The sequence below is a fragment of the Echinops telfairi genome, unplaced genomic scaffold (assembly GCF_000313985.2).
Source record: "Echinops telfairi isolate 266 unplaced genomic scaffold, ASM31398v2 ScPeMD7_5592;HRSCAF=6446, whole genome shotgun sequence".
NCBI lineage: Eukaryota > Metazoa > Chordata > Mammalia > Afrosoricida > Tenrecidae > Echinops > Echinops telfairi.
The window spans coordinates 10929299-10942893 of record NW_022109491.1 but is presented as its reverse complement, the minus strand read 5'-3'; the positions used below and the strand labels follow the sequence as shown (position 1 = coordinate 10942893).

General features: G+C 56.4%; 1 protein-coding gene across 1 annotated transcript in view; it reads right to left on the bottom strand.

Annotated features, from left to right (window-relative positions):
• Positions 1 to 587: 587 nt before the first annotated feature.
• Positions 588 to 13595, bottom strand: part of LOC101662295 (phospholipid transfer protein) — a 27682-nt gene continuing 14674 nt past the window's right edge. Inside the window, exons 2-12 of the mRNA XM_004698302.2 lie at positions 8618 to 8689; positions 8403 to 8502; positions 6614 to 6742; positions 6246 to 6401; positions 5349 to 5412; positions 5190 to 5253; positions 4518 to 4609; positions 2394 to 2570; positions 2237 to 2296; positions 827 to 991; positions 588 to 734 (exon numbers count right to left, since the gene is read on the bottom strand). Of these exons, the coding sequence (XP_004698359.2) occupies positions 588 to 734; positions 827 to 991; positions 2237 to 2296; positions 2394 to 2570; positions 4518 to 4609; positions 5190 to 5253; positions 5349 to 5412; positions 6246 to 6401; positions 6614 to 6742; positions 8403 to 8502; positions 8618 to 8689 (1226 nt within the window). The remainder of the gene's footprint in view (positions 735 to 826; positions 992 to 2236; positions 2297 to 2393; positions 2571 to 4517; positions 4610 to 5189; positions 5254 to 5348; positions 5413 to 6245; positions 6402 to 6613; positions 6743 to 8402; positions 8503 to 8617; positions 8690 to 13595) is intronic.

Below are 13595 nucleotides of genomic sequence, written 5' to 3'. Positions count from 1 at the left end.
CTTCCTGAGTCCCCAGAGAAAGGCTGCCTGTGATCTGCACCACCCCCCTCCCCACGGGGGCCACAAGGGACTTTGAATCCCCCCATACCCACCCCACCCCCCGCTATCCCCCAGGTGCCTTGGAGGAAAGGCCTGGCAATCTGCGTCTGAGAAGCCAGACACGTCTCTGTGTCTCCGGGCGGTTCACAGTTCCTCTCTGACGACTCCTGTGGGGTGCGGCCATCCAGAGCCCACTTGGGTTTGTGTTTCAGGGCCCCGAGGCGAATAAGCATTTGAAGCACATGGCTAATGCAGCTGAGGAGCCAGTCAGCCCCTCAGAGTGAGGGACGGTCCTCCCTGGACAGCACAGCCCTGGAAAGTAGCTGCTATCCATACCTGTGCCTAAGCGACGAAGAAAAGGCAGCTTAGGCCACGGCTTTTCCTCAGTGTCCCTAGGCTACGCTGCGGCTTCGGCCCGAGCCTCCCTGGGCCAGCCCGCACCTCCTGCCTCCGGCCTGAGAGAAGGCCCGCTTTCAGACACAGTGACACGCCAAGGCCCAGACGGACACACAAAGGGACACCCAGGGATGGCTTTCAGTTCCCCAGTTCTACTGGGCAGGGGGGATCATCCTGCAGCCGCAGAGGCTGGGAGAGGGCGAGGGCTTCCCGGGGCCATCCCTGGCATACTTGCGCAGGTCCAGCTGCGCGCGCAGGGCCTTGCCCCGGAGTGCCATCTTGGCGCTGAGCCAGACGTCCTGTGGGGAAAGAGGCAGGGCTGTTCCATGATGCAGAAGCACGCGGCCCACTTCTCCTTGTCCCTGGGCAGCCCTCCCTCTGGCGGCCGCACCATGGTCATTCTGGACAGCTGGACCTCAGGCTGGTCGGGCGGGACCAGGGCAATGGTGACGCTGGCAGTGACGGCGATGGTGGTTCCTGACGGTTTGATGGTGCAGCGCGGGGGTGCCGTCACCCGCAGCTCCAGTTTCAGCGGGGAGTCAAGCACTGCCGGACTCTGGGGACAGTGGGGAGAGTTAGGTCCCAGCCCCGTTCCCTCTGGAGGCCTCCAGGAAGAGGGGAGGATGTAGCCTCTGCCCTCTGGGAGCTTCTCACTGCCGTCGAGTTGAGTCTGACTCACAGCAGCCTGTAGGACAGGGTAGAACTGCCCCTGAGGGTTTCTGAGACTAACTACAAGGGAATAAAAGGCCTCTACTTTCTCCCTCGAAGCGGCTGGTGGCTTCGAACTGCTGACCTTGAAATGAGCAGCACACTGCGTAACCACTCTGCCGCCAGGGCTTCTTCCTCGGGCAGCCCAGGGCCTGACAAACACAACACCCTACCTGGTCTGGCTTCCAGAAGCCTCCTAGACCTGCCTGTGTCTCTGTGCCTTTGTCCTTCTCATTGCTTCGCTGGACTGTCACCACTCGAGAGCCGTCTCAGGGACGGCCTCTGCACGAACCACCCCAGCCTCGGTGTGTCTCCTTTTGGCGAAACTGCTGGGCTCTTTTCTCCCAGGAGCCAAAGCTGACCAAAGGCTTCGCCCCTTCACCAGATGGGCTTCACAACGCTCCACGTGTCCCCGCTGCTTCAAGCCCAATAGCGGCGAGGCAGGTACTGTTGCCAACCCCGTTTGAGAGAAGCTGAGAGGAGAACGATGAAGGAACTTGTCCAAGGTTACGGAGTTATTAAGATGCAGGGTTGAGATTAGGATGCAGGCAGGCTGGCAACAGTTTGGGCTCTTACTTGTCCATAAAGGCGGCCTGTTGCCGAAGAAAGCAATACAAACGCCTGACTGTGTGCCAGGTGCTGCTCTTGTGTTGTGGTTCACCCCTCCCTCCTCACTGCTCCATCAGAGAGAGAGCCAGGCAGACCCGGGAGCTCACATTCAGAGTCAGGTTCAAGTCTCAGCTCCCCAGTCACAACACTGAAGCCAGGGCGTATCCTTTCATGATAACTGAAATGCTGCTTTTGAAATATTTAACCCCTGTGCCCCTCACCTCCCAGGAGACAATAATAAGCCCAAGAATACACAGACTCCCAGTGAAGCCTCACCCACAGCCAAGGCTAGGCCCGCCCACCCTCCACCCTCACCACGGGCCTGTGGGAAACACAGGGACCGGAAGTTGGCACCCCACCTACACGTGCCTGCAAACTGCTCAGCAGTGAGGAAAGCCTGGCCACGGCCAAGAACCCAGGCTCTCTGTCCGCAGCCGGGCCGCACCACCCTCCGGCCACACCCCTCCCTCCCTCCAGTGCTCACCAGAAGGACAATGCTCCCAAAGTAGGTGGCCCGGAGCAGCATGTCCAGATCGTGGGGCACCTGGACAGGCAATGGGGGAGACGAGGTCACCAGGAGCTGTCCCTGGCCCTCCCTTGCCCTGCACCCCGCTCCCGCCACCGCAGGGGCCCTGGTGTACCTTGTCCCCGACCAGAGAGAGCCGCAGAGCCCCGGCCCGGAAGTAGCTCTCCATGGCCGAGTCGAAGAAGAACTCTGAGAAGGCCACATACACCATGCGCCCCTCCTCCTGCAGCTGGGGCTCCACCGCCTGGTTGGGTAGGCTCCAGTTGCTCTCAGCCAAAGGGAAGAAGGCCCCCTGGTGTGGGGGTCAGGGTTAAGATAGCTTGGCTCTGCACCGAGGCTGACCAAGGTGTCTCCTCACCCTGTCCCAGGTCTGGAGGGCCCAGGACTCACATCTCTTAAATCAGGCATCAAAAAAGGGCAGCCAGGAGCTGCGAGGGGTGACCCCACCCACTGGACCAGGGCAGACGTCACAAGATGGGGCATTTGAGTGGGTGTGGAAAGCTGAATGGCTACATTATTAATGGCTACTATTGGAGATATGAAAAATATATGTCATCGATCAAGGGTGGGGGGAGGGGAAAAAGGAGCTGATAACCAGGGATCAAGTAGAAAGATATTTTCACAACGACGATGGCTACATATGTACAAGTTTGCTTGACATAATTGATGTATGTATGTATAAGAGCCCCCAATAAAATGACTTAAAAAAATAGCTACTATTTGTTGTCATCGTGTTTAGCTGCCATGGAGTCCGGCGTCAACTCAGTAACCCCACACGCAACGGAGCCGAAAGCTTCCCCAGGCCTGCGCCATCCCTGTGACTGGCTAGGGAGCGGACTGCAGTGAGCCGCGGGGTTTTCTGCGGTTGATCTGTGGCAACAGCTCGCAGGCCTCTCCTCTTAGTCTAGCTTTGTCCAGAAGCTCCGCTGAAACCTGTGTATCGACACACAAGCTTCCTCGGGAGGGAATCAAACAAAAAATCCCAACTCACTGCCATCACGGCGATGCTGACTCACAGCGACCCCCATGTACAGGGCATAGAAGAACTGCCCCCTTGAGTTTCCGAGACTAATTCTCTACAGGAGTAGACAGCCCCATCTTGCTCCCGTAGTGGTTTCGAACTGTTGGCCTTACAGTGAGCCACCCAATGAGTCACTGCTATGCCACACTGAGGATTACACCACTGGCCTCATAGCTACATGGTAACAATTATGTGTTGGATACAATTCAAACCCTGTAAGGAGATCAGATCCTTTAAATGCATAGAACACACATCAAAGGGGTGTGTCTTCTTACTGTACTGGTTCCAGGGAACAAGGAGCCCGGGTGGCACAATGATCAGCTGCTGACTCAAAGGTGGGTGGCTGAAACCCACCCAGCGGTGCTGAGGGAGAGAGACCTGCCCCTCAAGAGCGCAGCCTAGAACAGCAATGGGGTCACGATGAGTCAGCCTTGACTCGGCACTTCACTGCAACAACATCATGGAGAAACGGGCACAGAGGCGTGAGCCGAGATTTGAGCGTCAGCGCTCTGGCTCCAGGCCCTGCGCGCTGGAAGCCTGCGTGATTCCACCAGGAGGAGCGAAGGGTAGCCATTATGAACAAGGCTGGTCCCATGCTAGTGGAGTGGCCTTGGGCAAGGGACCTCTGCTCTCTAAATAGGTCTCACTTTCCTCCAGCGGGTGCAAGAGGAGCGCCTGGCCCTGGGTTCTAAAAAAGATGAACTGAGTTCATGTGCAATCGTTTTATACGTCCAACCCCTTCCAAAGGAAGGAGGAGTAGCATGTGCAGAAGTCCTGAGGCGGAAAAAACAAGCCTGCTAGCAGAGTCGGTTCTCATTCATAGCGCCTCTATAGGACAGGGTGGAACTAACTCTCAAGCCTCATCTTTCTCTCGAGGAGTGGCTAGTGGGTTTGAACGGCTGACCTTGCATTAGCACTCCAACACTTAACCCACCACCCCAACAAGGCTCCTAAGGTCAGAAGCATGAGGCATAGTTGGGGGGGGGAAGGAGCTGCAGAGAAAGAGGAGAAAGTTAGAAGGAGGGGGTGGGGGGTGGGGGGCAGCAGTAAGAAGGCTCCCGTGTCAGAGGTTGGGCCCATCTCTTTAGGCACCCGGGAACCATAGCTTTCTACCGGACTGGCCTCATCCAAGCTGTGCTCCAGGAAGAGAAACTTAGAGAAGGAGGGAGCCAGAGGGGGTCTGGTAGGGAGGTGGGGGCACCCCGGCAGGCAGCTCACCCGGAATTCCATGTCCAGGTTGCTGGCAGAGGCCACTGGATCCTTCAAGAGGGAGTAGTCAATGCCCACGAGCTCATCCACAGGACCCCTCACTGAGGGAGAGGCTCCAGTCACTCAAGGCTGTGTGACGGTGGGTGAGACGCTGAGCCTCTCTGGATCTCAGTTCCTGCTCCACAAAAGGGTGGTACCAGGACTGCCTTCACAGGGCTGCTCTGGGGACTGAAGGGCTTTTCAGTCTGGCTGCATCAACCGCTCGGACTACGGGGGATTCGGCAAGTCACGGCCTGCAGGATGGGCAGCAATTCCCTTTTCGGGTTGATCCCGCTGCCTCTCCTCCCCTCCGGTCTGAGTGCGGGGCATGACGGGGCAAGATCTCAGCCCCGCTCACAGGCAGAGACCACACATTTGGAAGAAAGAAATTCCCAGTGTTTCAGGATTTGAGCACCTACTAAACACCAGATGGCGAACAAGGGGCCCTGGCGGGGGGTGGGGGTGGGGGGTGGGGGGGCTCCAAGAACAGGGAGCACTGATCTGATGATACCCAGCAAGTGGGCAGAGGTGGCCAGATATGAACTCCTGGCTGGCCTGCACAAGGGCTTAGATGGAGCCCACTCAGGGGCCGCACACCAGCCCACTCCCTAACCCCACTCCAGCCCCTCAGCCCCAACTCACCAGGCACGGTGGCCAGGAGGGAGTTGAGCAAAACCATCCCTGCGTGGTGCAGCACTGGGCAGATCTGGGGTGGGGGGTGGGGGGCGCCAGAGTCAACGCCTTATTAGGCAAAGCCCCCGTGCCTATCCCCACTGCCCCCTGGCCGGACACTGCCCCCACCTGCTGGTTGAGAAGGAAGCGCATCCCCGAGGCAATGAACGTGTAGAGAAAGTCATACACCTTCCTGTGGGGAGACAAGGGGCCAGCTGAGCCTAGACCCTGCCCCTCTCATAGCTCGGGTCCAGGAGGAGTCCCAGCACCCAGAGACGCAGCACTGGGCCTTCATGCCCACCAGACTGATTCTCAAGACCTTCTCTCTCTCCTGTGCCCCGGCCACCCCACCCCCACCCCCACCCACATTCACCACAGCTCCCCCTCTTGCTCTGAGCCTCCTCCCTCCTTCATGGCTGCCCTCCCATCCCCGCTCAATGCTCTCTGCCCTGTTCTGACTCTGAATTCCTCCTCCTACAGGCAATCAGCCCAGAGGACCCCCTCTGAACCGACAGAGTCCTGCCGCCTCCGTCCCTCTCTCATGGCTCAGATGACAAAGGTGGTGGCCCTTCAGAGGGGTCCTCAGGGCCCAGAATCCATCTACCTTGCTGAAGAAATTAAAAACTGACATCAGATAGTAAATCTACCATCTTTGAACCAGCGAAGGTCCCCTTCTCAGCACACATCCCTGAGCTATTGGCCTAAGAAACCCACTCCGGGGCCCACTGCAGGGACGCTAGCCCGCAGGAGTCCTCTCCCACAAGAGGCTAACACCATCCTGAGCATTCACGATATGCCAGGTCCTGGGCTACAGATCTTCTCCCTAGAGTGACTCAAATGAGCCTCACAACCACCTCACAGAGTGGGTTCTAGCATCACCCCATTTCACAGTGGAGGAAATGGAAGCACAGAGCTTCCTGGGCCTCGCTCAAGGGCACACTGCCAGGAGGGCTTGGACCCTGGGGTCTGACTCCCAAGCTGGAGGGTGGGGATGGGTGGTGTGTCGAGGTGGAAGATGGGGCTTACCTGAAGGTGCCCCCGAAGGCTGCATGCGTTTTGGCGACAAAGGCCTGGCAGGAGATGTTGGACAGCCTGATCTGCCCATTGGGGTCCCGGGAGAGCTGCAGCGCAGTGTAGATGGAGACACCCTCAGCCGAGGCGTTGATGTAGCCGCCATCGTAGCTGCCAATAGGGGGTTAATGTTCACCCCAGCCGGGAGCTGACCCAGGCCTCCCCTGCCCCATCCAGCTTCACAGGTGACAATTCCTCATCATCTCCACTTCCCCGAAGTCTGCCAGGCACCCACCAGCCCTCACGTACAGGAGGGAGAGCCGAGGGTCTGTCTGAAAGGCCCAGCCCTCCTGTCCCACCCTCCCAAGGCGGAGCATCCTCACAAGAACCAGTAGAGTAGCTGTCTCCGGAAGTTCAGTCCCAAGGAGGCGTTGGTGATCCTCAAGACCAGTTCCTGTTCCGGCTGGAAGTGGAGCTCCGAAGAGGTCAGCTGCAACTCTGTGACCTTCATCCTGCACGAGACCCCCAGAGCCAGAGTCAGAGCGAGGCACAGTCCAATGAGACCAGGGCCTGCTCCAGCCCTCAGGGCCCGGGGAAACCCACCCAGAGATGGGCAAGTCCCTTCCTCTCCTAGCTCAAGCTTGGGAGGTTGGTTTAGGGGATGAATTCTCTTCCTCAGGCCCTCAAGGGTCTGGCTTGGATTTGGGAGGCTCTGAGATTAGTTGACCAGGGAGCCCTGGCGCCATGGAGGCCACACGTGTTGGGCTGCTAACCTGCATGTCAGCAGGTGGAAACCACCAGCCGCTCACAAGACAAAGCAGAACTCACAGGGCAGTTCTAAGAGTGGCATCGACCCGATGGCAGTGAGAGAAGATTAGATGGTCCCGACCAGGCGCTACAGGTGAGCGTGGTGAGGGAAGATTAGATGGTCCCGACCAGGCGCTACAGGTGAGCGTGGTGAGGGAAGATTAGATGGTCCGGACCAGGCACTACAGGTGAGCATGGTGCTGGCATCCGCTCCCCTTCCACGCCCTGGGGTTACTTGAGCTGGTCTTTTTTTTTTTTTCTTCTTCAATTATTTTATTGGGGGCTCATATGGCTCTTATCACAATACATACATGCATGCATCCATTGTGTCGGGCACATTTGAACATTTGTTGCCATCATCATTTTCAAAACATTTTCTACTTGAGCCCTTGATAATTTATAAATTATTTTTCCATGTCTCTCCCCACACCCACTTCTCTGCTGCCGGTCCCCCAGGGAGGGGGTTATATGTAGATCATTGTGATCAGTTCTCCCTTTCTCCCCCCACCTTCCCCTCACCCTCCTGGGCATCTCCATTCTCATTATTGGTCCTGAGGGATTTATCTGTGCTGGATTCCCTGTGTTTCCAGCTCTGATCTGTACCCGTGTACATGCTCTGGTCTAGCCAGATTTGTAAGGTAGAATTGGGATCATGATAGTGGCGGGGAGGAAGCCTTAAAGACTAGAGGAAAGTTGTTTGTTTTATCAGTGCTATACTGCACCCTGACTGGCTCGTCTCTCCCTTGTGACCCTTCTGCAAGGGGATGTCCAATTGTCTACAGATGGGCGTTGGGTCTACACTCCTTGGCCTTCACCTCCATCATCATAGCTCCGCCCCATCTCCCAGTATTCCACGGCCATCCTAACCAAGATTCTCCTCTTTACCTCCGGGGTCAATCCCCAGCACCTCCAGCCCAGGGTACCCCAGCTCCAGGCAGATCCATTGGTCATTTCCCTAGCTGAGCTACTGGGCCCTGGCTTCCCCTCACTACCAAGGGTCCTGCTTTTCCTGGCCCCACCCACACCTTCTAGGCTCCGCCTACCTGCTTGGCCCAGCCAGTTGGCCGCTTCAGCCTCAGTCTCTGCCCCACTCTATTCTTTTTTTTTTTCTTTTTTAACATTTTATTAGGGGCTCATACAACTGTTATCCCAATCCATACACACATCAATTGTGTAAAGCGCATTTGTACATCGTTTCTCAAAACATTTTCTCTCCATTTAAACCCCCGACATTAGGTCCTCACCCACTCTATTCTTCATCCACTAAGTAGTCTGCCATCTAGCCTTCCAAGACTCCCGGTCACCTAGGCCCCTCCTTCACGCCAGAGGCCCCGCCCCGGAGCCCCACCCCCACCCCGCACTCACTCTGAGATGTTGTAATAAAAGTGTCCCTCGCGACCCCGAAGGTCTGGAATGGTGATGGTCTCCAGCTCGTGTTCCAGAAAGCGCAGCCCCTCCTGCTTCACTGAGACAGCAGGGCGACCCTTAGCAGCGCAGGGCCCATCGCGGCGGGAGGCGGGGGTTGTTGGGGGAGGCCACCCCAGCCCCACGCCACCACCACCACCAGCCCGCGCCCTCACCCAGTTCCAACGCCTGGGAGGTGATGCGAATCTTGCAGCCGGGAAGCTCCGCGTGCGCGCCTGCCAGCAGCGCTAGCAAGAGGGCCCAGCAAAGGGCCATGGCGAGCGGGCCTGGCGGGGAGGGGGTCGCGCGAGTCATCGGGGCCGCCTCGGCCCACGCCTCGGGCGTCCCACCAGGAGAACGGGCTGACCCCATCGGTGTTCTGGAGGCAGCTCGGCGGGGACCAACAACATTGCAACCCATAACATTGCCTCCGTCGGGCAGATGGGGAAATTGAGGCTCCGAGAGCCGCAGCGACCAGCGCTTGCTCCTAGAGGATTGGAGGCCAAGGGAGGGAGGGGCGTCCTCGGTTCCCTCGTGCCCCCAGCGCGTGACGTTTGGACCTCAGCGGAGCAGCCCAACCTCTCCGCCCCGGGCTGGCTGGGGCTTGCGCGTTGTCACGACAACGGCTGCGAGCGCATTCCTGGGGGGGCGGCTGGTCGTCTTCTGGGCCCGGGAGTGGAGGGGACACCCGGCTCCCCCGGGTCCTAAACCCTGCATTGCAGGCCCCTGCCCGGTACCCCCCATCTCAGCGCCCTCCTCCACTGATTCTCCCCGCACCTGGGTTCAGTGGACTACGAGGTGGGGGTGGGGGTGGGGTGAGGTAGGGGCGCCCTTAAACTCACGCAGCCGGGGGACCTGGGACCTGGGACGGCGAGATCACCTGGGCAGCGCTGGGATCCGGGCGACGGGGTCTGGCGGGCTGCGCGGTTCCAGAGCCTTTATACAGCCAGTGGTGCCCCCCCCTTCCCCCTTTTTCCCCTCCTCCCTGGGGGCTGGGAGGGGACAGGGCGGGACGCTGGCAGCCTGGAGGGTGGAGAGGGCGGTACAGGCGAACCAGTGACCAGCCCTGGAGACCCGTGCCTCACCCTTCTCCTCTCACCCCCACCCCACACACAACAAGCCCTGCTTCTTTGCTGTGCCCTTGGTTCAAATCCCAATTCCTCATTGCTTCCTGCCTGGTCCTGGGCAAGTCACTTCACTTTGGGCGCTGAGCCTCAGTTTCCTCATCTGACAAAATGGGGGGGATCACAACAAGGAGCTCTTACTCCTTTGCAGCCCATCCCCAGGCATGAAGGCACTTTTTTCCCTTCTTTACCACATCTCACCAGGCCCCTATCAGCCTGTGCATTGCCGCTGGGAGTCCCTGAAGCCCCTCTGCACTGGGACCCAAGGGCTGAGGACCCTGCTGGCCGACTGGAGCACCTCTGGGGTGGCAGGCCCACAGAATTGGGGGTACTCCCTTGGAGTTGGGAGCTTGCATTTCTCCTTTACTGCCTGCAGCCCCCCAGCCTCCTAGGACAGGGCTGGGGTGGGGGGTGTTATATTATCAAATGGTCACTGATCAATGAGCACATATTGGGCAGCAAGCTCTCACAAGCTCTCTTGTAGGTAAGACACTCAACTCACCCTGGTTTGCCCAGGACTCCTGGTTTTGAAACTGGAAGCCCCCGTTTATGGGAACACCCCCCCACACACACACACATACACTCATACTCTCCCATAAACCAGAACAGCTTAGATTTCATTCCACCTTCTTAAAGCACAAACCCATTGTCAAGTCCATTCCACTCATAGTAAACCCTATGAGACAGGGTAGAATCCCATAGGGAATCTGAGGCTATCAATCTTTATGGAAAGAGTCAGTCACATCTTTCTACTACAGAGCAGCTGATGGGTTCAAACCATTGACCTTTGGGTTAGCACTGCACTACCACCAGGGTTTCTTAACAAACTTAACCAAACCTATTGCTGTGGAGTGGGTTCTAACTCATTGTGACCTTAAATCAACCCTGTGAGGTCAGTACTGTATGGGCCTGCTCTAGCACTGAGGAGCTCTGGTGGGGCTGTGCTGTTGGGCTGTGAAATGTGAGATCGGAGGTTGAAAGTTTGGGCTAAACATCATCCTGTTCAAGGTTTCCCTCGCGAAAACTAGAGACTATTTTGGGGGGTATGTTTTCTATAGCCCGGTCCCTAAATGCTTAGAGTCTTGTGTTTGACAAACCAGGGTTCAAATCCCCACTACACATTTTAGGTGTATGACCTCAGATAGGTTCTTAAACATTCTGAACTTCAATATCAATTCCTCATCCTAACATCGAAACAATTTAGGGATGTCAGAAGGACAAATTAAATGGGATCGTGTATGTAATGACCATGAGCACAAGTAAGTGCTCTGGGGTCCCTATTTTTTCAAATGCTTTTGCATAGTCAATAAAACGCAGGACAATATCTTTCTAGTATTCTCTGCTTTCAGCCAAGATTCATCAGACATCAGCAATGATATCCTATGTTCCACGTCCTCTTCTGAATCCAGTTTGGATTTGTGGACTGCGAATAAGGAAAACCAAAGAATTGGTGTATTAGACTTATGGTGGTGGTGAAGAATATCAGATCTACTGTGGACTGCCAAAAGAACAAACTAATCAGTCTTAGGAGCCCTGGTGGCAGGGTGGTTATACAGTGAGTGGGCTGCTAACTACAAGGTCAGCAGTTCAAAACCACCACCAGCTCTCTGGTGGAGCGATTTTAAACTCGCAGGAACAGTCTACCCCGTCCTATAGGGTTGCTGTGAGTCAGCATTGACTCTGCGGCCGTGAGGTTGTTTTGAGTGATGTAAGGATGGTGAGACTTTGTCTCACTTACTTTGGACGCGTTATCAGGAGGGACCGGTCCCTGGACAAGGACATTTTGCACAGTAAAGTAGAGAGAAGGTCAAGGGGGGAAAAAGCCCCGCCAAGAGGGGTTGACACAGTGGCTGCAACAATGAGCTATAACATAGTCACGATTGTGAGGCTAGAACAAGACTGGGCAAAGCTCTGTTCGTTGTCCACAGTCACTGTGAGTCAGAACCAGCTCCGCGCCACCTCTAACAACCACAGCATGTGCTGTGCTGGCCGTGGGACGTGGCATAACATACATGCCAAATAAGCGCTAGCTGTTACGACCAGGCTTGGCAAAAGTAGCAGAAGAGAAGGAGGCCCTGGATGAGGACACAATGGCGGGGTCCAACACAGCAGTGATTGGGGGGCGGCACAGGACCGGGAAGAGCTGCCTCCTGTTGGGTCCAACACAGCAGTGATTGGGGGGCGGCACAGGACCGGGAAGAGCTGCCTCCTGTTGCAGGAGGGGCTTCCAAAGTCCAGGGGAAAATGGAATTCAAAGATGAGCTTCCCCCACTACTTGCACATGGCCGCGTTGTACATCAGGACCGACTGGAGGGCACCTAACAGCCACAACCCCATGGCCGTGGCACCAACCACAAGCAAAGGAGGCAGAAAGGGTGTGAGAGAGGAACAGAGAAAGGGCTAAGAGCATCCCAGGGAGGAAGTGTGTAAGTGCTGACCTGAGATTTCTTTGAACCCCAGTAACCCTTGGTCCTCTCGGAGCCTGGTTCAAACAGAACACCTGACTGTGGATTCTCTCTCCTCTCATGTTCCTAATGGATATGCAAGCAAGTCCCATCGCCACATCATCTTCAGCTCCTGCAGGGTCTTGTCTCCTGAGAATCACTGTCCCACCAGGAGACCAAGTGAACCAGTGGTTGAACCACTCTGGACTTCAATGTCCTCATCCGTGAACGGGGAGAATCAAAGTTGCTCGTAAGGATTCCATGAGCTGTTCGTCCATTCCGACGACGAAAGAAGCATTGTTTAGAGGAAGGGCTCAAACATTGTTGGCAGCAGCAAGCCACCATCGGGCGGCTTTCCATCGCCCCGGGATTGAAATCCTGCCCCATGGCCTCGTCAGCAAGCATGGGACGGGTCCCTTTCCTGCCACCCTTGCCCCTTTGCTTTCTGCTCCCACCTCACCGGCTGCCCCCTGCCTGAACACATTCTTCCTTCCGGTCAGGGTCTTTGCATTTGGCCTCCCCTCTGGATGGATGGCTTTTCCGCCCAGTGGTTGCCTGGCTGGGGCCTGGCTCTTCTGGTTCTCAGCTGACACACGCTTCTTCAGAGGGGCCCTCCCCGCTGACCTACCAGTGCCTTGGCTGATTTCGTTTCTCGATCATGATTACTATTTACGATTCTGTGGGTTTTGTTTTTGGGGGGCTTATGTTTTTTGTTTGCTCTTATGTTGGTCTCCATGAGAGCTGGGACTTTCTTCAGCACTGTCACCTCAGCGCCCGAAACTTTCCCTGGCACAGGAGAGGACTGAATACTGTTACTACTACTAATAATATTATTGTGAGGAGTTATTATGAGCAGGCCATATGCACCCCACTCCTCCTTGCTAACCTCAGTCCAACTGATTTGAGGCACAGCCTGGGCTGGGTTGGGAGGGTCCCCAGTTCCAGGGACTTTCCCACCAGCCTTCCCCTTCCATCACTGGGGTGTCCCCTCCTCCTGAAAGCTCGATGCTGGCCCAGGAGCCACCCAGCTGGGCTCTGAGTCCTCTTCATTTGGCTTGAGAAAGGAGGGAGCAGATTCCTTCCCGAATTCCCCTCTAGCTTGGAAGAGGGAAGGGGAGGTCCCAGAATTCCAAGGGCCATTTTTCTAGCCTCCATGATCCACAGAGCACAGCCAACAAATGAACAAAAGCCAGCTTAGCGAAGCAGTTAAGTGCTGGGGGTCCAGACCGTCCCTGTCCCAATCCTGATGCCATTTTCCTGACCAGAGGTTGGCAGATGGTTTTCTTAAAGGACCAGCTATCATCATTTTAGGCCTTGGAGGACCTAGATCTGTTGCAGCTGCTCGCCTCGCCGCTGAAACACAGAAGCAGTCAACCATGGTGGTGGTGCTGGACCTGTCCAGGCGATTGCGAGGGCCACCCCACTGCGTTAATTTTGGTAGTGCAATCTGGGGGGCCGGCCCCAATCCCAACTACTAAGTGGCCACCTGCCCCTTCCCCCAGAAGAATTTATTTCAAATGATGGCATTGAATCTGCAGCTCTGGGGGAGAGGGACATATCTGATCAGAGCACACAGGAGCAGATGA